Source organism: Argiope bruennichi, chromosome X2 (assembly GCF_947563725.1).
Source record: "Argiope bruennichi chromosome X2, qqArgBrue1.1, whole genome shotgun sequence".
Lineage (NCBI taxonomy): Eukaryota > Metazoa > Arthropoda > Arachnida > Araneae > Araneidae > Argiope > Argiope bruennichi.
Window position 1 is genome coordinate 69382687 of NC_079163.1, and position 26680 is coordinate 69409366.

The 26680-nt window shown below is 28.8% G+C and overlaps 1 protein-coding gene across 2 annotated transcripts; it reads left to right on the forward strand.

Annotated features, from left to right (window-relative positions):
* The first annotated feature begins 3201 nt into the window (after positions 1–3201).
* On the forward strand, positions 3202–26203 carry LOC129960472 (uncharacterized). 2 transcript variants are annotated; one of them, XM_056073933.1, is made up of 5 exons: positions 3202–3439; positions 7618–7692; positions 8484–8557; positions 15808–16110; positions 24688–26203. In XM_056073933.1, the coding sequence occupies exons 2-5, from the start codon at positions 7674–7676 to the stop codon at positions 24865–24867; spliced, it is 576 nt and encodes a 191-aa protein (XP_055929908.1). In that variant the 5' UTR covers positions 3202–3439; positions 7618–7673; the 3' UTR covers positions 24868–26203. The 2 variants fall into 2 exon arrangements, with proteins under 2 accessions (XP_055929908.1, XP_055929909.1); XM_056073934.1 differs by lacking the exon at positions 7618–7692.
* Positions 26204–26680: the final 477 nt, after the last annotated feature.

The following is a 26680-nucleotide window of genomic DNA, read 5'->3' on the forward strand; positions in this document are numbered from 1 at the left end:
TCAGGATTTTTTCTTTCTTTGTTTAAATAACAGACACGTATACTTAAGAAGTGACCTTTTTCACTTTTTATAAAAATATATACAAATCTCAATCCTTACGCATGCACTGTAAAGAGATAAAACTTCATCACTTTTATTTATTATACGAACCCTCAATCATAGCCACGCCTACCCCTGGATGATTGGCATAGTACTGTTCATCCAGCACAATCTCTGTAGCTTACGCATGCGCAGAGATTGTATGCTCGAAGCGCCTATATCAGAAGCTCGGAATTAGTGCATCCTAAGGCTGATTGGATGCCTCATATGACGTCACTCAAAGCTCGGCAACCATAGAAGTTTATCCGTATTTTTTTTTTTTTTTTAAGCTTAGCTATTGACCATTTCTCTCCTTGCCTTATATATCTAATGTAAAATGGATTACACGTACAATTTATGTGACTCTTAGTTCTATAAAAAACAATATTTCAATGCTATTTGTCCCGCGTTCATAAGCAATCTGCTGAAGAACGATCTAAAAACTTTTCGTGTATTTATTGCGAGAAGAAATTTTCTTTAAAAAACACGTTTGTCCAAATACTTAGTTACTAGTCATAACATTCATAATGACAGTAACTTGCCAGTTCAGGGCCAAAAACAAAATTGCAATGAAAGATATTTCCCATTTAAGACTACATTTGTGGTACCCATTTCTATGGAAACTGTAAAAAAAAAAAAACTATTTTTAAAAGAAGAGTTTTATACAAATGAAAAAAAATTTTGACCACTCATATTTTAAACTTATACACATCTTGAAGGGAAAAATTTAAGTACTAATTTTTTTAAATGTATAAAAATGAACTGTTTATTATGTAAATAAAGTATATGTATTCTCTTTATTTTTTTTTTTTTAATTTGATGTTTTATAATCTTCACAATTTGGTTTTTAAATAAAGAAAACATGTTTGTATCCTTTGACTTATTTCATTTCCATTTTTAAAAGTAAACGTTAAATATTTTTCTTATGCTTATTCAGTGATAAATAACTGCCTTAAACTTGTTCATTGCAATTTTATGAAATTAGCTGAGTCAAAATTATATAGTTAAGAATTTATTTTTTAATTCATGTATACAAAGAGAAAATATTGTTGTCATTAAAAAAAATCAGCTTTGAGATTTTGATGAATATCCAAGTTTTACACTTTCTGGTATCTAGAAAACACAATTTTGGAATTATGTTTATGTGGGAACCCAATTACTCAAAAGCTGACTGAGTTATAGAGTTAAGACTTGATATAGAGTTTCAATAGAAAAATTTTACATTCCAAAAAAAAAAAAAAGCTTTATTTATTATTTTAGCTTTTATTTAAAGTAACATTTCAAGGAATCAAATTCTTCAGCTTTAAAAACTACCAGAAGATTCGTAACTGGTCTTAAAAAATGTCATGCATAATCATTAGTGTTTAGGAACTAATTGAAATTTTGTCATAGCAATGCATTTTCTAAAAAAAATGAAAGTTGCAAAAATAAAGAAAGAAGATATTAGCCTAATATGAAACTTGTAAAAATCACAGATTTTAACTCTTACTTTGTTACAGGAAAAAATTGTGGATGACAGTAATTTAATCATTAAATAGTGTTGCTGCTTTGTGTTCAAAATATTTTTTTAATCTTGTATTGGTAAATTTTTGACAAAATACACACTTTAATCATAATAATAAAACAGGTAGAAGGTACCTAATTAGTGATGGGGAATGGGAAAATACACAGGAGTATATACCCAAAGCCTGAATATTTCCCAAAAAAATAAAAATAAAAGCAGATAGACAATGAAACAGCTACAGAGTTTTATAAATATTCTTCAAAAAATATTTTACAGACATAGTGTGTTTATGAATGGTCATTCGAATTTAAATTTTAAGTTATGTTTTAATTTAAACTTCAAGCTGTAAAAGTATAGTTAAAGTTTTTTCCCCTTAAAATTGCAAATGAGTTTTCTTTTATTTATATTTGAACCATGAAATTTACATTAAATTTAAGAGCAAAAAAGTATATTAAAATTCATGATCCCGATGAATCCTGTCTATCAAAGAAACTGCAGAAAAGGGGGAGTGTGTATCTACTATAGGGACACATACAACAGATGCAGCTAAAAAGTAATTTGCAATCCTTGCTGTTGTATTCTTGTTACAAAAATACTTTTGTTGAAAGTAATATGAATGAATATACTTTCAGAATAATTAACATTTAAAAACTTAGAACTTAACTTATCAGCAATGTTTGGTAATGTTAATAGTGAAGTTTTTCTCAAGCTTATGCTAATGAAACAAAGTTCATAGCTTGTGTTTGGTTAAAAAATATTTATATTCAATTATTAAAAAAATTCTTTTTGAATTTCTAAAAACTATCTGGTAATTTGATTTATTATTCCAAAGAAGAATTATAAACAGCTATTTCTTACGTTTTAGATTCTATTCTCAGCTCTTTATAATTTTAAAACCAAAGTCAACATTTTCTTTTTTAATTTCGTTTCAAAAAGGGTTAATATTTTTAAATTGCATATTTTATGTAGGATCCATGAAATAAAATTGAAATTTTGCTCTTTCTGATTCCTGTTTTTGATTGTTAGAGAATTTAAAAGATTCTCATATTACTAGTTTTCTTTTTTATTAACTTATTGTAATTCTAAATATGTATTCTATACATATTTATATAATATAGAAATATCATAAATCACAGCAGAGCCCATAAATATATACATATATATATATATAAGCATACTCTATTTATTGAATAAATAAAACCTTTATAGAAATAAAAATCGACATAATTTTTTTTCAATAAAAGTAGTTTATACATGTTGGTAGTTATATCATTTGTTAAGTAAAAATATTTTAAATCTACACATATGTCACATTAATAATTCAGAAAGCATTACGATCATTTAAAAAAACAAAAACAAAATTCCTGGTACCCACTCATTGTGCTATAATAGTATTTTAAAACAAATATTAAAAAAAAAAAATTGAAAAAATTGCTCCCCCTCCCCCTTTTTTTTTTCTAAATACATAGAGAGTTTGTTTGCCAAAAAGGCAGTAATTTGCCAAGATAAGTAAAACCTAGTATATGCCTCACGTGATTTATATAGCCAATGAACGATAAGAAGCTCAGATCCGTGCTTGTGGTATAGACGCTTGTAGAGATGCCTTGCGATCTGTAATTTGTAAACACTCGCCTTGCATTTTGAATGTAGCGCGCGAATCTGTGAGAGTGGGTTTTTAATCTGGTGTAAGCAATCTAAATTGCTATAATTAGTTTCAATAATCATCAGATTGCTTGGTATGAGTTGATTGTTTATATACTGCATTGTCTATAGTACAGTCGGTCTGTTGTTTCTTCAAAAATATAAAACAAACGAAATTACTTTCAAACATTTGCCCCAAACAAAACTATTTTGAAGGTAAAAAAAATTTTTTTTTAAATTATTTTTCAAAATTGTTGTTTCTTTTGTTTTGGAATATGTTGTGTTAAACTGTTATTTTTTTATTATAAGAATAATCATAATGCTGTGATATAATTTTAAAGATTAATCCAGGTAGTCCCTGATTTGAGTGCCTGTTCCAGTTTGATCAGTTTTTTTTTTTTTTTTTTCAAATGAATTTATCATATTAAAAAAAAAAAAAAAAAAAAAAACGAATGACTAATTGCAATTTAAACCAGAGAGAGTGCCATCCCTTTTGCCTTCTTATAGACTCACTAAATTACCAGGGCAGTGATTTGAGGCCCTTGCACTAGTGTAATTTTTTATCCCATAAAATCATAATTAAGAATTTCGGTACCTATGGCTCAGTGAAAATATTTACCTAATCAAACAACTGAGAAACAGCAAAAAGAATTCTTTTCTCTTTTTAGGTTCTTAAAATTTTGCAAATCAACATCTTTTCAAAAATGAAATTTTGCAAACTACTTTTGCTTCCCTTAATTGTATGCATGATTACTTTAATAATTATATTATTAAAAAGAGAGAGATATTTTTGATTCTGCATAATTTAATATACTTGATATTTAAATTAATAATAAAACTTTGCTTAAGTACAATGCTTTTAATTTTAAGTTAGGTACATTCATATTGCAGTAATAATGTTGTGGAAAATTCATTTGATTTTTAACTTAATCAACTAAAAAAAATGCATTCAGCTGTTAACAGCTTTTCTGGATGGTCATTTAAAATTTTTTGTTTAAAATGTAAACATTCTTCAACTATTTTGTTTTATAAATCAATTAAATATTCTTATTTGGAACTGTTGCTTTGTTTACTCATTGGATTTTTCAAAATCAAAACTGGGACGATATTCTGTCATTTTCATATTCCTGCTAAAAGTTTATCGATACATATATAAAATGCATTAATGTGAAAATCTAAATCTGCATTAAATTATGTTATCAATTTTTATCATTTTTTTTTTTTTTTTTATCATTTCAGTTTCTGGTTATTCTTTTCAGTTTTGAGTTTCACATAATCTGATAACATTTTGCCTTTATTTAAGTAATGATTGTATCTTTCTATATGATACAGATTTTGAAGGTACATTATTTATGAATTTAGTAAATTTGTGATTGTTTCAATATTTATAATAATATTTTATATAAATTTGTTTACTTAATGTTTTTAAAATATTGCTCCAAAATGGGATTATAAAATTGGTATCCATTAAATGAACATGCTTTTACAAACTTTCAACTTCCTGTCTTGTTGAAAATATTTATATTTCAACAAGACAGGAAATGAGTTAGATGTGGATATGATATGTACAGAAATATTTAGCACTTTTCTGTACATATTATATCCAAATCTAACACACTATTTCCTTCAGCTTGTACAGACCATTCAATAATATTTGATATTTCTTGTAATTTGCATTATTTAGGTAAGTAATCTTTTGAAGCTGAAAATGTATTTTATGTTTTGAATAGAAGAAAATATTTTTGTGTCTTCTTTCCAATGCATGTTTTTCAATCAGATTAAAGAGTTTGCAGTGCTTATGAAGTGTTGCTTAATAAGGAAGTTAATTTTCATTTGCTTTAATATCTTGATTTTTATTTATCAAAGATGTATTGTGCATCTATTATAATAAAACAATGATGACTGATAATGAATTACGAAACTGAAAGCTAACTTGATAGCTCTATTCCATGATGACTTGTGAAAGTTTATGACTGTCTTCAGTTTGGAGTTAATACAATTACTATTTTATCATAAATGTAACTTAGTAATTTAATTTTTGCTTGAAGTTCATTATATGTTCTTGCCATGTTAGATGCATTATAATTGCTTTCTGTAACTGTACATCAATTCAAAAATTTTAGTTGACTTCCATCAGATCTGTTTTTATAATTTCAGCCCTTATATCCAATATTGTCACAAAAATCGAGATATCTTTGTACTATTATTTCAGTCTTATTTTCACCATTGTTGATGTTTTAAAGCTGATACAGCCCAGCTAACCTACTGTGATAAGATGACTCTGAATTTGGCACATTTTGTGCTTATTTTCATAGCATTTCATAAGAGCATTGTTTACATTTTGAATATTTTTCTATATAAATTTATTCAGAGTTTAGATGCAGAATTATAATCTTGGTTCAAGAACAAATACTTAATTATCTGTAGTCTGTATATTATTATGCTCACAATCAGACAGTAAAGCTGTTGATGGGCTTGATCTAAAATATGATACTAGTTTATGGTGCTGGTATGAAACCACATATTCATCCATTTAGTTTCTTGCTTTTTTAAGTTGATATGTTTGCATATGTAGACAGATCAAACTTTTCAGTGATAGACTTAGTTACAAATTTGGTATTAAAACTGTACGTCAGATTTTATTCATCCGGTATCCTCCATTTTTGAGTTTTATATGCTGACAGAGTCCAGATATATGTCGGAAGATTTTTATTTTAACTCGGGAAGATATAAAACATAAAGATTCTTCAAAATCTCTATCTCGAATTTTTTAACTGTTACCATACATTGTGAATAAAAAGTAAAAAAAGAAACTGGTTGGAGAATTATTTATTGGTTAATATGAACTTTAGAGAACTAGAGAATATAAATATTTTGTCTGTGTTTTAAATTCAAAACCTCTTCAGATGTTTCTGATCAGTATAAAAATTTTGAAGGTTTTTTTTCTGCAAGTAGTTTTGAATGTATTCATCTGATTAATCCTTTTTGTTTTTCTCAGCTGTTCAGTATTTAAATAACATCTGGGTTAAAACCTGTCATAGTTTTGTTCATGCATGACTACTTGCTCATTACCTTAAAGGTTACAGAAATAACAAATTAAATTCAAAATTGTATTCTATCTAAGTGGAGCTTCTTTTGTTTCTATCTGATTTTACTCTTCATCTGAAACTACTCTTACCTGGTTCTTAAAAATTAATTTCAAATATTTAATAAAAATAAGTACACTGCCTAATCAGAAATTGCTAAACTATAAGTAAAATAAAGATATTTGAAATTCTAAATTCTGCTTCCAATGTCAATGTTAGACAATAGACTATAATAATATATGTCAATGCTAGACAATAGACAGAAGAAACTTAGGATTTTAATCAATTTTTTATTGAAAAATTTTTTCACACATTATCCATAGCAAAAATATGTATATTTAATTATTTTTATGCATGCATCCTATCACAAAATTATTAAGAAAAATTATAGGGGCTTAACAAGATCTTATCACAACAAGGGATAAAATCAAAATATAATTATTATGTGTTTGGCCCTGCATGGCCAAAATTAGATTTTATACTATTAAGCCAAACCAAAGAAGAAGCATATAAATATGATTTCTTTTCTTTAATTTAATTTGCTTAACTAAATTTGTTATTACTTTCCATACTTTAAAGTATGGAAGTTGCTCATTTTTTAAAGAATTAAAAAAAAATCAGTTGTCTTAAACCTTTTTTTTTAGTATTAATAAATAAGATGATACAACTAAATTAAACTGTAAGTTTTTTTTTTTTAATTTAAGGAGTCTATACTTAAAGTTATTTACTTTGCCATTTTGATGTAAACTGACACTTTTGTATAAACTTACCTATGGCTATTAAAGTTCAGAGTATTTTTTTATATTTTAAGAAGGTGAAATTTCTTCATTTTATTCTTAACACTGTTAAATGGATCTAAAATGAATGAAATGTAATGCCTCTTAAAGCTAGTGTATTTAAAAAGAAATTTCATATTAATGGATATAGTGATATTTTTTATAATGTGTCTTTTGCTTCTTATAATGTAATATCTTTTGTTCTTTTTTTTAAAAGCATATTAAAAAATAATTACATTAAGTGGAGGAATTTTTTTATGCTTAGAGTTGAAATAAAATTGTCTTTTATTTATTAGTCATCAGTAGAAATATTTTTATTAATATAATTAGAATAGAAGCATTATGAAGAACTGTGCATACATGTGCAAACATATGTTTTCTCTCTCTCTTTTTCAAATAGACATTGTTTTGATATTACTGACATACAACTGAATTTCAGAATACTTTCATTTGAAAAGTATAATTGTAACCTTTAATATGCTAGTACATACCATTTATTTAAAGGGTAAATTTTAGTTTTGCATCATTTCAGATTTTGAGTTTTGTGCCTAAGAAAAACATTTGCTGGAAGTTTGCTGCATTTTTTTAATGGCAAAGAAAACTACAGGCATGTAATATTTTCTGTTAGAAATTTCTGGTGAACATATGGTAGCAAATATTTCTTGCAAAGAGTACTTTTGTTGGTTCAAAAATAAAGATTTTGACACAGATATTTTAAAAAATCGGCAAAATATTTAAATGTGAAGAATTGGTAGAGTTACTGAATGAAACGCTTTATCAAACAAAATTAGAATAAAATTTGAATGACAGAATGTATCTTAAGCATCAAGACTATGCCGAAAGGCACAAGAAGTTTGCTTTCTAACAAGATGATGTGTGCACATATTGTGAGAGAAAATCAAAGAATCTTTAAGAACATTTTATAAGAAGTGTTGTCTTTCTGTTCATATTTGCCACTTGTTATTCCTTCATATTACCATTTGTTTCAATCCATGCATAATAACCTTCCTGGGCAATGGCAATTATGATCTGAACCTTAAACTTTGTTGCAGTTTATCCTCCAGAATGATCTTGTATCAGAATAATACCCGCATCATCATTGACTGGAGAATGGCCCAAATTTTCATGGCTCTATAAAAAATTGGGTTAATGACTAGGTTATTTAAAAGCTGACTCAAATGTAATTAGTTTATCGATTATCAAATATTATATCTTCTGATAGAAAATACTTAAGACGAATTTTCCTTTCATTTTGAAAACTGTCCCTCACCCCCTATTTTTCTAAAGGAGCGCAGAATCATGTTTATGTATCTAACAGATGTAAATGTAACATTATCTTTTTTTTTTTTTTTCAATTTTTTGAATAAGTGTATTTCATCATCATTTTGTACCTTTCAGAATTTGGGACCATGGCCAGCACGAAGGAGGATTTTACAGAATTATCCGATTCTCCTCATGTTGGAGGGCATAAAGTACTGTTTTCTGTCTTTTTATCTTTAATAAGTATTTTATTTGTATTAAATATTTTTGCTATTGGGAAAAAGCGTAAGATTATGATGTTTTTTCTCCAAAGGACATTGAACTTCTCTATGCTGGTTTTCTTATAATATACCATAATATGAATTTCTCTAACTAAACTAAATTAAAAGAGAAGAAAAAAAATTTCTTTTTTGAGTTTTAAATTAATAAATTAGTTTCACATTATTTGGACTTTTATTAGATGTGTTCATTAAAAGAAAATGACTGAATTAAACAAAGCAGAATAGGAAGATATGGGATTTTATTGTTGTAATAATATCTTATTGATTTCTGTTTATCTTTTGTTATAATTATTTCATTCAGTATATAGAGATGTTCAAGAAGTGGTTGCATCCATAAAAAATATGCTTTTTGAGAAGTAGTCTAACCAAATATCAGATCTAAAGATATTTTTGTTTGTTATTCTAGATGTCTATGACATGGGGCTAAAGACTTTATAAATGTCCCAGCCATTAGTTTTAAGTGGCATTATGAGATAAAGAATAAGTATGTTTGTAATTTTTTTAAAAATATAATATGATAATATAATTTGAAAAACATATTGTATACTTCATGCCATTTGCCTTTGCTACGTTACTGATTATAACTTGATTTGAATTGAAAATATCATACCATGCCCTGTCATCACTTATCATCATTATGTTACTGCTGGATTCAGTGTATTGTCTTAAACAGGATTGTTCTGTTATTCAATTCTTTCTTTCTTTCAAGAAGTGGCAAAATTGAAGCTATTTTTTTTCCCAGAATACATTATACCATAAGTGCTAAAGTTCATTTAAAAGGAAAGGTCTTGCTTGATATCATTTACATTTAACTTGTTAATTGAGTAATTATATTCAGCTCATTTCATATTGAAATATTTCATCATAACTTGTTAGCAGGTTAATCTAACTATATCATTAAGATTATTATTTTTGTCTTCAACATGTGTATACAATAAATGTTCGATCAATAATTCATTTAAAGGCAATGCTTATTTTGAGTGGTATCTTTAATTTGTGCTGGATGTTTAAAAAGCAATAATAATTTCTGACTACTTTTGTATATATGAAATGACAATAATACTTATTCTATGCTTACTCTCAGTGGCAAGTGCAGTTTTTGACATTTTTCTTTTTTATGCCTAATGATACTATAATTTTTTTTGATAAAAAGTTCAGGAAAAATCCAAAGTCATAAATTATGTAGTTTTAAAAAAGTGACATATGTATTTATCAAAATCTTCTATCCATTTGCAGAAAATTCATCACCTCATTGTTACAATATCTTTATGATATTGTCCAGCATTCAGAAAATCAAACAATATTATAGAGATATTGTACAATATCTAATGCTAATAAGAAATAACCATTCACTGATATATATTAAGGTGTTATTTTTTCTAGTTTTTGAATTTTTTGGAAGGGGCCTTTGATTTTTTTTGTTTGTTTTTTTGGATGAATTTGCTGCTGCTCTTGGCAACTCAATACAGTATGCTTGTTATGTCAATTTGTCTGTCTTTTGACAATGTTTGAAAATAGAGCAAAATACTCTTTTAGACATCGTGCAACAATTATCGTGTTTGTTGTTCAAAGTATTCATTGCCTCAGTATAAAATTTTCTCATGAAAATGTTTATTCTTTGTTTTATTCACTCTTCATTAACTTGCTATCCACTTATTTTTGATCCTGGAATTTATTAAAAGATGAATAACAAATGATAACCATACTGAAGGTAATTCATTTTTTTTTTTCTTCTTTTTTTCATTTCAATAGAATTTGCAATATAAAATGTTATTTATTTTTGTGTTTTTTAATTATTTTTTATTTATTTTATGTCTTAGTCTATAACAATTTTGGTGTTGTATTTTATATTAAAAAAGTAAAAGTAGGTGTATCAAATATGAAATCACAAATGCAGTGATTATGTAGAATTTTTTTGGGTTGTGAGGTTTTCCTCACTTGTTTTAGGTTTAGTTGAAAAAAATTTTTATTTCTTTATTGCCTTCTTGTCAGTATAAGTTTTGGCACTTCTGCAGAGATTATAGGCATAACAATTCTTGAAATGCACTTTTAAGTGGGAGGTCATTCTTGAAAACATTGGTGTTGCTTAGAGAAAAACATCAATTGATAACCTGACCAGTATCACTTTTGTTCTGTTGGTTTATCTGTCTTTTAAATAATGTGTAGTTAACAAGATGTGCAGATCCTCATTTAGTATATGGCGAAGACGAATGATATGTACTTTTGTTGCCTTCCTTTATAGTAGATACAGCCATTAATTTTGAAATAATTTTCTGAGGTAACTTTTCTTCTAATAATCATATGCATGTTCACCTATTATCTCTGATTTTCTATGAGTTTCCTGATTTATACTAAAACAACTAATTACATTCTCTTCTTAATTGTATATTTCTCTTGCAGTTTTTTTTTTCTGTTAAGTAGTTGGTTAATTCCATTTGTGACAGATATCACATCAGACAACTTTTATGCTTAGTTTTTTAAATGCCAAATGTTAATGTATTTAAATGAAATGTGGAGCGCTGATGCATCTTCATTCCTTATTTACTAATAATGCAAAACTTATAGCCCAAGAAAAAATAATATGCATTTAAAAGGTAAAAATACTTCTTGACAAATATGACAAAAAAAGAAAAAAAAAAAAAAAGAAGACATGATTTTCTGTGATCATTCAATTGCTGTAAAATATGAAACATTTGAAGCTCAGAAATTTTAGCTTACACTAAGAGAACCTTCATTTGTATGTAATTTTAAAAAAATAAAGAAATTTAAATTGATTTAATAGTGTGACAGACATGATACGCGTTACAATTTCTATCATCTCTGTATCCCTTTCTTAATTTTAACTTAATTTTCATTAATGATGTATAATTTTTTTATACATAATACATTGTTATTCCTAAAAATTCTCAAAATTTATGAAATTTCAGTATGTGTAGCATTACTAAAAGTGCTTAAAACATTAAAAGGGCCTTACAATTTCCCCTCCTCCCTCCAAGGGCTTATTTTTCTTTCTGAGAGGGAAAAAATTATTTTATCACATTACAAGAACCATGCCAGATCTGGCCGATTATATGATTGCATTTCTTTCCGATGCCTGATTTTTATCTCTGAGAGGGTCTCTGTTAATCCAGAAATCTCTAGTAAAAGTTTTAATTTAGTTTAGGGAAGTATTGATTATAAGGAGAAAATACATTTCTTTCCTTTATTTACTTACTTTCACCTCCTTTTGTCTGTTTAGATTAAAGGGGAATCTTTTCTTTTTAGTGATAATTTTATGTATTCATGAAAAATCATGTGACGGAATCTTTAACGGTAATTTCAGCTAGTTTTTTTTTTTTTTTTTTGCTTTTTACACCCTACGCTGATTGTTTTTTAGTTATATCTCAACATCATTTCGCAAATTACCAATCGTAATTTATTTAGTTATTTTTGCTGCAAGAAAGTTTTGCGCATAAAAAGGTTTAGAACTTTTTAACAATATGTCAGGAAAATGCCTTGAAGGGTTCAAGGCTACCGAAAATAAAAATAAATGAAAATGATCATAGCTCTCCAAAGTTGCTTGTAAGTCATTACTTGTTACTCTTGCTTAAGATATCAAAAATAAATTGGTGCCAGTAAAATTCCATTTTTACTTTCTCGTATACGAAAGATTCCAAGGGAACAAATTATAACGTCAAAAGAATTGGAGCTCAAAATTTCGCTCTGTCTCCGTGAAGCCGCGGTCCAACGACCGGAGGATCTTCACAGATGTGGTCATAAAACTGTCACCCTTCCTTCGTGGTGCCACCCCCGCCTGTGGCAGCGGACCCACGACCAGAGAAATCTTCAGACGGCACGCGTTCCCCTTTCGCCCGCTGAAAACCCTCAGTTTTTTTGACCTTCTCCCCCCCATAGCCTAAACAAATTTTCCGGCTCTTTGATGTTTATCCATCTACCGACATTTTGCGGGAAACTACAGGCGTACCACAGGCGACGAGGGAGTGTGTCCCCCCAGTGGGTAGGATGTCAGATTTATGACCAAATCCGTGAGGTGGCAGGTCGTTGGACCGCCGCTTGATACAGACCTCCAAACAACGAAGTTTTGAAATCTGTATCTCTATGGGGGAGTGTGGTTATTCAAAACTCTGAGTTAGACGAATGAAATTTGGCATATTATCTTAACACCAAATTTTCAAATTTCTATCAAATTTTTAAATAAATCCGATTGCAGGATTTATTATTATTATTTTCGTGAGTGAATCTGTCCGAATGCTAGTCGATAGGAAATTTGTAAAGATAACCCGGGAATGCAGCCTATAATCTTCTTTACTTAATTTTGCTTGACGGATGCATAACACAGTTGTTCTAACATAATAATACTGTGCTTAAGAAAGTAAGAGAAAAAAAAATTGTTTTGAAAGTGGTGTATTTTACTTGGACTAAAGAATAACTTTTTATCTTGATATTGGTATCTAGGAGAATCATAAGCTCGCATTAAATTATCGCATACTTTGAGATCTTCTTATTTTGCTTTCCCAATTAAAATTAAAATTTCTCCATTTTAGACACTAAATCAATCGAAGAAATAAGGGCTTCCCATTCGTCGAGAGAATGTTCCTCAAAATCGTTAGTTGCCTGCCTTTTGATTTGATTCATTGTCATTAGATCTTTAAGCTGCTCACATGTTTCATTTTTTAAGTCTGTTAGCCATCTTTCTAAAGATGCCCTAACTTCATGATAGAAATCATACCACGTAAAATCGGGATTTTTCTGGGCCTTTACTTACAGTAGCCGAAAATTTTGTGCGATAAGTTTAAACCTTTTAAGCAGTAATGATATGTTGATAGCCTCGAACCTCTTCTTCGGGTTCCTGAACAATTAAATGATTTATTTCATTTGGAAATATAGTAATAAAGAAGGATACCCGTCTTAGGAATCTGCATAACTTCAGCTTGTCTCTCAAAAAATTCAAGAAATAAACTTTTCTTAATCGTTTGGAGATTAAATTTTGGCATAATTTTTTAAAAATTTTGATTAAAGCAAGATTCAAAAACTGAACCAGCATCTTCTTGTTTAACTTTAAGACATTCTAATTTCAATCTCTGTTTTTCTAACACATATTCTCTCTCTATTCTCTTTTTATAAAGTTTCCCTTTCTATTCTCTCATTAATAGTACTATCAAACATATAAATAATTAACTCCAGTTCATATTTTTTATTTTTAATAATTTAGTTTCTTAAACTTATCATCTGTAAATCACTAGAAACTTCCTTACTCAATTCGACAGAAAGAGATATGAGATTGGATTTCTTGGCTTTGCTTGAAATTGCTTTTTAGAATAATTATAACCGGAAATCCAAAAGGGAACTAATTCTTTTCAATTTCCCTTTAAATCATAAAAGGGGGAAGGAAAATGAAAACCTTATTCATCCAATAAAAGAAAACTATAAAGAAAAAAGAAAATTCTTCAATCAAACCAATAAATATTTCTATCTCTTCTGCTGTAACTGGTATTCAGAAATGATACAAGAAATTAATCTTTAAAAAATGAATCCCCTAACACAAAGCGAATTGCACATCGGCGATTATTATTTTTTCCTTATTCTTTCCCTGTTTTGATGAGCATTGCTGTGTGTGTGTATATATGTGTGTGTGTAATGATATTTTAAACTCTTTTTCAATTTTAATCAATTTTCAAAGTGTTAGCTCAATTCAGTCCATATTAACTTCATTCTAAAATATTCTCTTATTTCCTGATCCCATTCCACTTTTTCTATTTAATTAATGCAACAAAAAGCTCTGTAAAAATACTTTCGCCAGCGGTTCCCACGCACCGAGTAAAGGGATAAAAAAATTGCTGACCTAAACAAATTCTTTTAAAAGATCCCTATAATTCCCTTACCTATATTCAACACGTGTAGAGAATCCCTATCAAAATCTCACAGTATGTAAGCACTGGGAAAAATATTTCCCACCTCTTTTAGCTTTTCCTCATTTTCGCTCCGTGTTGATGTGCTCGTCACCTATGCTTTTACATAAATCATACCTCCCGGTATGAAATAAAGCGAAGTTAAAATTTAAAGTGACTTCCCTGCCTTCGGATATGATTCTGCTTTTAAAAAAGTATGTGTTACACACACACAACACACACACACAGCTCAATCTTAAAGAAATAACAGATGCAAAATTCAAATTTTACTTAAACAGAACAAAATATATTGCATAATTATTTCTACTGTTATTTATATTAAAAAGCATAAACAGTATAGTAACAAACGAAAGTAACATCAGAAACGAAATTCTATTACATAATTCCAGTATTTTAGGGATGAGAACCATTTCTTTTTCTTTCATGGTGAGAAACGAAATTTATTCATATTATATTCTATTCATCTCAAAGACCAGGTGATAATTAACGTAAAAGAAAATGTACCTTTTGCCGTCTCCCATCTTGCTTCTTTCGATATTGATGGACCTCCAATTTATATGTCTGTACCGATTTAGATAATCTAAAAACACCAGTGAGTCGCCATTAGATTTTTATCTGTTTTTATTTTGGACATACAAATACTTGACGAAACTGATAGCTATAAACACTAAAACACACGCACATATATTATAAAAGTAAAATGTGTACAGACAAATAATCCAAGTGAGACATGCTACATGAAATTATCACCATGCCACACAATCCAACTCCAAGTAAATTGTCACACTCCCCATACTTCAACTCTCTCACTCGCCAAAAACAAAACAGCCGTCTCGTTTGTTTTTCTTCTTGCCAAATGACGGAGTTGTTACTCTAATCATGATACCTAAAAAAAAAGTTTCCATAGAAAATTGTACATTTTTAAATATGTAGACAATTCCTTTTCAGTATTTTAGGCTCATTATTAACTTTTAAAAGATAATGTGATTTGCTTATGCGATGGCCGACAGCAGAATAAAGCTGGGTCTATCTCTCTCTTTTCAGCTATTGTATATGAGCAAGATACGTGTAAATCTGTAGAAAATCAAATGTTTGGAGAGGAGGTGTAAGCTGATCAGTGCTCAAAATTATGACCTAAATTAAACGAAAGAACATAGATTAAATGATTTGGTTTGTGTTCATGAGTCAATGGAGAAATGAATCAGTGAATTAGAAAAAAGCATTTTTGTAGGGACATTGTCAATCCTTATATGGTTTTTGTGTATATTTCAGATGAGCTCTAGTCTTAAAGAACGATTGAAACGGACATCTAGGATTCATTCAAGTCCACTTTCTAAACCAGATCCTTCTATTACATCCTTGCCATTGAATGAGATGAAAAATAAAAGTCCTTTTTTAGTCAGTTCTGAACGTGTTAAATTAGTTGAAAACGTTTATTCATTTACAAAAGAAGATGTCGAAGAATGTGAAGATCAGTTAAAATTACAGGAAATGTACTTCACTTTGCAAAGACAAAAAGAAATAAATGGCGAGAAACTAAGAAAATTAAATTTAGTTCAGAAGCATCATCACAAGGTAATTTCCCCCTTTTATTTAAATTATTAATATTTAATTTTACTTCATTATTTTCCCATTTATATATATTTGTTGGAAGTTAATTGTTTAAATGAATGTTGGTAATGTAATTTTTTTTTTTATTACAATAGTTTTTCTTAGTATAAATTTTTTAGATTTCTGGGATTTTCCCTTTTTTTTAATTGTATCTATTATGTAGTGATTAACAATTTTTTTATCTCTTCATTTTCATTGCATTGTTAATTATTATATGTCAACATTTCATGATAAGTGTTTGAGATATAAATCTCCATAGTGCAAATTCATAGATTTCATCCAGGAAATTTTGAATTTGTACCTATTCTTGTAGATTTTTAATCACTATAGTATCATCTGATTTTAGATTCCTTTCATTAAGATTTTGAATTTACCAATTTTTGTAATGATGTCCTCTTGATCATATATTCTAAAGTATCATTTAGGTGAAGTTTTCAATAGAGATGATTCTTCTATAAAGAACTGTAGGTTAAATCTTAACAGGTCGTAGTGTATACAGAGTTAATTGTAAAACAAAAAAGAATTATATCATCATGTTTCAACAGCATTAAAAAACTCAGCAAAGGAAAGAAATATTCATTTCGTTTGTAAAATTGAACAAAAGCGACTACTTTATTCACTGTTTTTGTGATAAAAAAATGCAAAGTTGCATAATTTTCATAGATAATACATTTCCAATAAGTTTAATGAGATGAACTGTTTAACACTGTTAAAAAAAAGTAAAAGACCATACAGCTTTTTTGGGGGGGGGGGACGCATATCCCTGTCAAGTTTTTTTGAGAAAAATGTTTCTCTCTAGTCTACAAACGTAGGACACTAGAAAATTTTGTTTATAATTTTTTTCCCACTTGATTACATAAAAGTTTGTCTCGCGCGCATCTGGGGATAATGTTTTATTAAGTGGAATTAAAAAACAAATTATTTTTTTTAATAATTTCAAACAGCATCAATAGAGTTGTGATTAAAATGTCGGAATATTGTTTTGGTATGAAATTTACTAAGTGATCCAGTTAATTTTTGTGCAGTTCCCCATTATTCCTTAAAGATAAATCTGTAGATCATGAAATTATCCAAGGTGAAAGGCAACTGAAATCTTGATCTTGACTGAAAATCAATCCCTTTCGGATGTCTCTTGCATACTATATTGAATTAAATCAAATGAGCATGGCTCTTAGTATGGTTGATATTTAAAAGCTAAGTCTTTGTCCGTTAAGAAATGTTATCTGAACTGCTTTGTCCATTGAAAAAAGTATACTGCTGATGGCTGCAGTATATGATAAAAAAAACTTTCAAGAATATCGCCTACGCCTTCTAACATTCAAATGCCATTCTATGTGATATATAGATTTGCATGTCCTTCTTTTTTTATTCTTTCCTAAACCACTTCAGTTTTATGACATTTTATGCATAAAAATATAATTTTTCATACCATGTTCTCAACTTATGGAGATAAAATTATCTGGTTACCAACAGAATTTTTACTATTCTGTAAAGATAACTTGATGCTACTCTGTGCTAATCCAGTTGCAATGGTCGCCAAGTTTCTCCTTCGCCTATGATATTTACAGTTAAAGAAATGCAAATAAAAGATTGACGCATATGCAAACCATATTTATGAAGGCTATTTTATATTTATGCATTTCATCCTGTAACCTAGAAAAGCTCCTTTTACAGATAAGTAACATTTCTTAAATCTGTTTCGATTGGCTGTTATTGACAAATGATTTTGTTTCATGTTGTTTTGTGTGTATGATCATGACTTGACATAATAACATCTCCATTAATTCGGGATGGATTCCAAAGTAGTCAAATGGAACATTCAAGGACACAAAGGCATTAACCACTTTATTTTGAAATCTCCTCGTTTCCAGCTGACCAGTTGTTTATCATTCTGCCAAATCACTCGAAATGTAGGGGAGGGGGGGGAGTATTCTGATTGAGCTAATGCTGTACAATGCAAACAGCATAATCTGAGATTCCCAGTCTACCAAATGTTAACTTGAATTCTGAAAATTAAATATTTTGGCAGTGTTAAGGCGGTTTTCATGAAGAAACTTCGTACTGTGTTTTCCGAGTCTCTACAAATGAATTCCGTAGATTTTTACATGTTAGATGAAGATATCATTGCAAAAAAAAGGGGGAGGCGATTCTTTAATTATTTTAGAAGTATGCATTTTTTTTTTTTTTTTTTTTTTTTTTGCCAGAAGCATAATATTTAAACATGACACATATCACCGTTTTCGGAATCGAATTTTATCATTTTTGGGATTGATGCAAATCTGCATTAAAATTTTTGTTAATGTATTGACTGGGGAGGCACACACAAACTAAAACTACGCGCTGTGTGCAGATTTTAAGAAAAGGCTCTAATGCGAAAGAGTTTAGAATTCTTAGGCTATTATGTAATTCTTTCTTAAGCCATGCAGAGTCCATGCACAGGGGAAAGAACGGAGTTTGGGCCGTTTTGCGATCAATGTTCAGTATTGAGAAGAATGCCTGAGAATTGTGTTCTTTTCTTCCACTCTCGTTTGATTAAATCAGGAAATATGTAGAATGAAGTGAAGCTATTGCCCTCAGTTTTAGGGGAGGTGGGGGTCGTCATCATTCAATGAAGGTAGCCAATTTATTTATTATTATTTTGCTGTCCTTTTAACTTTTTGTCGTTTTCGTTAACTATTTTCAGGACCGAACTTTAGCCGCTTGCACCGATTACTTCTAATTACGCCCCGCTTCTAAGAGACCCCTTATAAGAATGCAGTCTATTTTTGGCTCAATTCATTAGCGTGGACGTGACTTGTGCATCTTTACAAGAAATTCATAACTGTAGGAATTTAATTAACCTTTTTTTTTTAAGCTCAAAATTTTTAGAATATTTAAAATAATGGTTCCAACCAAATTTGGAAAATATTAATGCAGGCGGGTTTTTTTTAAAAAATTTATTTTTTACAGTATAGTCTTCTTTAGACAAATTTATTTTCGTGCCATCAGTAGAAATAGCCAAATTCTGCACAAATTACACTAAAAATGAAACAATGTAAATAGTCTGGTCTGTTTGAAAATCATAAAAATAAATATATCAAAGAACTAACATAATATATCTGTTATTTTTCAAAATTCGTTGAACGTAACGTTCCTGGAAACCAGGATGGGTAAATAATATTGTTTCCAAATGGGCCCCGTGTCTCCTAAGACTGATTCTGTAGTTATTACGATTTTATTTTTATTACTTTTTATTTCTTTACATTTGTCTATCAGGATGGTGACTATCCTTTCCAAAAGTTTGAAATTGTAGGATAATAATAAAAAGGAAAGAAAGAAAGAAAAATTCTGATGTGACTGGCTTGAAAAAAAAATTAGTTTAAAACTTCAGGGAAAAGAAACTTATGTTTCTATTGGATAGCTGTATCTTTATTTATTATGGCAGAAGAGGATTTGATGCAATAACTGACCATATAAAAACAAAGAAGTACATGGAGAGAGTGTTTATTGAAAAAGAAAAAAAAAAAAAAGATCGAACTATTTTTTTTTTTTTTTTTTTTTTTTTACCAAGCAATTTTATTTTCCAAGCCGATAATCGCTTTCAGCAGCAGCGCCAACAAATATGTGCCAGTTATTATCCCTCTTTGTGGTAGAATTTTAAAAATTGTATCCCTAATTTTGAATATAATTTGAAGAACGTCTACGAACATAATTTGCTGTTTTCAATTGCTAACGTTTGGTGAATGTTAGCAATTCCTTAACTGAAAATAAAAAGCTTTAAATCATTTGTCATTAAGTAGCAACTGTAAATCCTATAAAAAATATTTGGTGTTGTAAAAATATTTTTTTCCAGGCTGAAAAATTTACATACCATAAAATTTCCATTGAATTCAGATGAATCTACAAAAAATAATAATATAAAAGTGTTTCAGTATTGGGAAGTAATTTTCTCCTTCTGTAGATAGAGTTGTGTTGAAACGCCTATTTTCTTTAAATATATTAACCATTCAATTCGGAAAACATTTTTAAAGAAATTTCAAAAAATTTTCAAATTAACTAATGAGGAAATTTTTTTTTAATGATGAATATAATGAATTGTCTATTTTAATGTATTCTTGCAGAGTTACAAAGGGAACTAAAGAGTGGTATTGAAACAAGAATTAGAAAATATCTTTTATTTGTTAGATACTGTTATGGATTCATTTCATCATATTCGAAATACCAGCAAATTTTGTTTGCCTTTTGATTGTTGGCTTGAGAACTTAATGTAAGAAATTTATAACGATACAAAATGATAAAAATGGCTTATTGAGGTATATTTTGTATTAAATTTTGAAGTATATTTCTACAGTATGTGTCTTTATCATATTACAATCTGTTATGAGCATATTATGCCTAATTGAGACTGACTTTTTTTTGCATTATGCATTCTTCAATAACAGTGACAAAAGTCTGTAAGTATAGAAATGTTGATTCAGGAGATAGGATACAAATGAAGGGAATATTGAAGTAATCATCAAAAAATATGACTGAAGCTAGAAAGAGAAGAAAGGAATAATTTAGAAGATGTTTTACTGTAGGGGAAAGACTCATGAATCTCCATTTTTATGTTGCAATTTTAGCTCTCTTAAATAAATATGTATGCATGTTTCAATTTAACAACCATGTATTCATAATCTATTTGAAAAATAGATACATTTGTGTTCTGATTTTATTTTTTGCTTTATGTAGCAGGAATTATTCCTCTGTTCAAAAGAGGTTTTAAGCATTGATGTGATGAATGGTGTGAATCTTATAGGTATGACACACATGATACATTTCTGTGGATTTCAGCGTTTTCGGAATCGAATTTTGTCATTCTTGAGATCGAATTTCGATTCAGTTTTTTTTTTTTTTTTTTTTTTACATAATAATTCTAGAATAATTTTAATATCTGAAGCACTTTTTGTGTAAATTTATTTTTCAATTAACCATTTTTTTTAACTTATTGGTGTTTATTTTTGGCACAATTCATTATTTTATGAATTTCAGCTCCCCCTACCCTCTTATTCTAACCTTGTATTATATCTGAATAATAATACAGATGATGAGAAAATATTACTACGTAGCTTCTTTTACAAAGTCATAAAATTCAACGACGTTCAACAGGTTTGCTTAGTGAGTGTATGGTGACACTGTCAACAGGCCTCAATAACAAATAACGACATTTATTATTAGAAGACACAAACGACAAAACGCAACTGAGACGTACACAAGCAATACACAGCAGCACTTACTGTGTGTCCACCACGAGAACACTAATTGACAAATGTCTATGTTTAGGCGGGCGTTATAGAAATAGGTAGGAAGGTCCATTTCGAATAAAAGGAATCGGACGGAAGTCTGGGGGGGGGGTCATTTCTTTTCTTAGCGTCAATTTGAAGCGACATTGGGAGTGAAGAATTTTCAACCCCAAATGATAAAACGAATGCATGAATTTATGGATCCTTTATTTCTACGCTGCTCATGACTACTGATACACATTGAAAAGAAAAGCTTATTTATCACCCTATTATTTGAAATGACAGTTCGTGAGAAAAAGTTTTCTTTGAAATAATTAGATTTCTTTTTCAAGCCGGGGAAAATCAATAAAAGGTCATCTGGAATACTACCTTAAAACAAACTTTTAGAGCTTTTTTCAACAAATAATGTAAAGCGGTGTTGGGTTTTCCTTTAAGTCCGAGACAATTGTCATGCGCCTAAATGAATACTTGAATTATTTTCAAATTCAGAATACTTTTACATATAAATTTTGTAAAATTGATCATTTTACAGAAAGCTTGTGCATATTGAAAATAAGTTACAAATCAAAGTTAGATTATTTTTTTTTAAATCTAAAAATTGATAGTATGCTAATTGTTAATTTTATGTTTTGGAAAATTGTATATACTTCAGACAAATTAAATAAATATAAATTTCGAAAAGTTTCATATTTAATTAAAGTTTCATAAGCATATTTAACAATGAACATTTTACTTTACATTAGAATATAAACAACCTTTTATAAAAGTTATGAAATAATTACAATTAATTATACAATTGTTTTTATGTTAAATTACACAGATTACCTCGCGATTTCTCCGGAGAATATGATAGCAAACATATACATAAATTTAAAACAAATGAAATGAAGACGATTAATTTTTTTTTGTCAGGCTTGATTCTACTTTAGATTTCTTAATTTTTTTTTTTTTTTTCTTGTTATCGTTCAGTCGTTAGACATACAAATAATTATTCAGTTTTTCTATTTGATTTGCAGTGTTCTTTGTATACATATGGCAGAAATATCAGATATTTTCAATATTCCGAGTATTCAAATGATTTTTAGCTTAGTAAATTATTTTTTGAATTTGTTTTCAAATTGAATGCAATAATACCAAATATAACCAATTTGGCGCTAAACGTGCCAATGTAAGAAACTTAAATGAACTTCTTCTCAAGCGAAATGAACTCTTCCTATAGTAACCCGTTTCTTTAGCGACCGCCGTAAACATAGACATTTGTCTGGAAGTGTTCTTGTGGTGGACACACAGTGGAACAAGCGGTAGCCCACAAGTATAATCGGTAGTAAACAACCACATCAGCACACAAAACGGACAGACAGAACTCAGCAGGAAGAGAGAGTTCATGCTGGTATACTCGTCTTTCTAAACACCTGCTATTCTCCACTGTCTCCTCGCTTTAGCTGTACTCAACTGCCGACTCACTACTATATGATTAGCTACTCACGACTTGGCGCTGCTTCCATATTTGTCTCCAAGACTCAGCACACTGCTCAGTTTCCAATTCTTTAATTGTTTGAGCTCCATTGAATGCTTGCGCTTCGCTTGACTGATCCAATTGATTCATTGCTGATTATCTTTACGATTCAACACAATCTAGCTCGGTCTGCCGGTCTTTTATAGCTTCCGGAGCAGGGCACTAAAAGTTCTCGAACAATCAGCGTAATTTGTCTCCTATTAATCCTAGCGCCAGTATTCTTGTAGTATCATCCATTTTGTCGCCAACTCCGGAAGTCATTGATCCAATAGAGGTGTATGTTATAATTAGTATTTCGTACGATGGAACTAATTGTGCTGGGAAGCAACATTACAGATTCGTGACAATATTTTATTTCTGCCAGAGGTAATAAGATTACAACGATATAAAAAAGAAATTACTGAAAGAAGAATTTTTATTTACTATATTAATAGAAATTCACTTCATTGTACAAAATATTATTTCAGTAGGAATTGGTTAAGGTTGAAAGAAGAATTCAGTATAGGTCATTGATTGGATTTTATTTGATACGATCGATTACAGATTTGAGGTTTATAAAAGATATATTTTGAGTATAGTTCTGATGCGTGTCCAATCATTTGCTGGGGCAGATTCCTCATACAGGTAAGCCATGGAAGTTAGCAGAATGGATGTCCAGGTATAATTTATGAACATTAATAAAAAGACAACCAGTGAGTTATTTAAACGAATGTTCCATTTTAATTCGAAATTATTATTAAATGTTGAATCTGAGGAATGCTATTCATTTTTAATTTTTTTTTTCTTGTAAGAATACGATAAGTTTTCTCGATTCAATGTGAACATATAAATAAACAAATCTGTGATATTGAGATCGTGTCATAGATTTTACTAATAAAAGTATTTCCATCATTTTCTATACAAATAGGAAATACAAAAACTCAATTATTTTTAAAATAGCTTATTATTTTTCTATTCATTTTCACACAAATAATTTATTCATCCTAACATCAATTTCTAAAAAGAAATGATAGTTTAATAAAATAAAATAATATTTTCAATTATTTTTACAAAAGTTTTTAGCTTCGGTTTTGATTGCGGTGCCGCATGAAATGATTTGTCATCTAAATAATCAACTTTTTTCCCTTAAGTGTTTGATATATGGCAATTATAATTAGCCTTGGCAGATACTTAAAAATTCATACAAATATGAATAAATTATTTGTACTAAAAAGGAAAGTATTCTGAATATACTAAATGTTTTTTTTTAATTTTCTTGTTTTGTTACTATTTATTTTCATTTCTCTATCAATTTCCATGGTGTGAATATGGAGTAGTAAAATTTTATAATTTTTAAACAGTTTCCTTACAGTTTTGGGGTGTTTAAAATTTGATTATTTATTTATTTGGGGTGTTTAAAATTTGATTATTTATTTATTGGCAAGAAATTCTAATTTTCTGATTTGATTTTTATTTTGAGAAAACTTTTGATACTTAATCTTACTACGATTATATTAGTTTAAATTAAATTTCTCCACCAATTTTAAATGAAAGGCATTTATCTGTAAATGCAATTAAAATAGTAATTCTGAACAATTGGAAGTTTTTACAGTATTTTGAATGGTAGTTATATCTAACGAAGTTAATAGCATTAAATGAAAACCTAATTTAAAATTTGGCACCACTAAGATATATATCATATTTTCCCTTAAAATAGTAGTTTGATCTTGCTGTTTTCATTCAAAAAATTCATTCACTGATACGCTTTTTCTTTTTTCTTTTTAGAATAGGCCAGATGCACTAATTTTATTGATTCAAAAATGGATTACAACAGCACAAAATGCTCTTCAGAAACTTTATGATCTTCTGGAACCCAAACCTTCAAATCTACAAATTTTGATGAACCTCCTACAGATAGATTCAAATGCCATAAAATATGATCCAGAAAGTGACAGTTTTTTCTAAGCCTTTATTTTTATATTAGTTAAAATTGCTTTAAACCAAACGAGCTATAATTAAAGTTTTTATACTTCAGTACAATATTCACAGTTGTAGTTCGAGATCTTTTAATATTTATGTCAATGTATTGAAATATTTGTAACTACTCTACAGATATTACCTAACCTCCATATATTGAATTCAATGTCTTTTAGTAACTTCTCATTTATGCAAAGATTTCCTTTTATGGTTCATACTCAGTTTAAAGTAAAAAATATCGCTCAAAGATAAAGGCATTTTTGAACAGAAGTTAACATGACTAACCGGAAAGTACGATTCCTTCCAATGTCGGAATTTGATCCCAAAGCACGTTCGAACCTGGTTCTTTGCTCCGTGCATCAATCGGAAATCCTACCGAATGCAGTTAAAACTCTTATATATAGCTCTAAAGTGAAAAATTTGCACTCAGCGAGCAGTTTTCATTTGCATGCCCACACATCACAAAAATTTTAATGCATATTTGCATCGGTTCCAAGACCGCCGAAATCCTAGGAAAAGTTTAATGTCTTTTAAATTCACTCTTCTAGCTTATTGCTATTATGTCTCCGTATTCATATATGAACGAAAAGTTAGATTGATTGGCCGTCAATCCTCGATTCCAAATCCAATAATAAAACTAAAAGCTAAATTTTATCTGTTCTCTGCGTTTTTGAGTTATTGTATTCATGGACATGATTAAAAATGACTGGAGATGGATGAGTAATCTTGATTTAAAGACTGTGAACTAAATTCAGGGTGCGTAGTGAAAAATTGGTTCAAAAAGAACTTTTAAGCACCTTTTTACATTTATGTGCATATGTAAAACTGCATACTTTCTAAGCATAAGCTGTTTTATAACATTACATTATTTTTATTGAAAAATTTTAATATTTCTACAATATTGCAGAAGCACATCTTCTATTGTAAAATGTCTTTTTAGTTTTGATAGAAAAAAAATCATAAAAATGTAAAAACTATCGGTATCAGATTAAGCCAACTTTTATTAGATTAACAATAAAGATGTGTGATCATTTTTCAATATTTCTTGTAATTAATAAATCGCCATTTCGAAGAATATATCATTTCTGAAAATGTCGACATTGATGTAGAGGCATAGCATAACCAAAACTTTTGTATTTGATTTTTAAATATGCAGCAACAAATATGATTTGACATATCCGGAACGGAAGGTCTAAATTTTCTCCAGAGCTAACTCACCCTATTTAACAATTTAGAATATTTTATTTACAGCCTTACAAAGCTAAAAGCATTCCAGGATGGCTACTACCATAAGATTAGAAAAACTGATACTGCCATGTTCTAATTGATTTTTTAGATCATTTTTGTTTTATAGAAAATAATACGAGTGTTCAGAAATACTTAAAAAAAATAACTTCAAAAGTAAAAAGCGATATATTTTGAACAGTTCATATTTCGAAACTTAAATAAAACTTGTTTTTGTTTTTATATTCAAAAATAAAAAGTTTACTTGAAATGAAAGTGATTTAATAATTTCTAGTTTTCACTCCCCCCCTCCAAAAAAAAAAAAAAAAAAAAAAAAAAAAAAAAAAAAACGGAAGCAAATTCATGAAGTTAAAAAGAGGCCAGCTCTGTAGTTAAAAATACCAGTTGATGCATTTTTTATTTTATTAAAGAAAATTATTTTTTGAAGCCAACTCGATACAATATACCGCATTCGCTTATTAGCTTCAAATTTTAACAATTCTCATAAAGTAAATCTTATTCAACGAATTGCTTTAAAGTTTTTTATTCCGACATTTATATCGTTAATCTTTAATGT

Excerpts from the sequence above, each read along its gene's own strand:
- LOC129960472 (XM_056073933.1), top strand. Across the intron at positions 8,558-15,807 it reads CTCATGTTGGAGGGCATAAA|ATGAGCTCTAGTCTTAAAGA; the intron begins GTACTGTTTTCT and ends TGTATATTTCAG. Across the intron at positions 16,111-24,687 it reads TTCAGAAGCATCATCACAAG|AATAGGCCAGATGCACTAAT; the intron begins GTAATTTCCCCC and ends TTTTCTTTTTAG.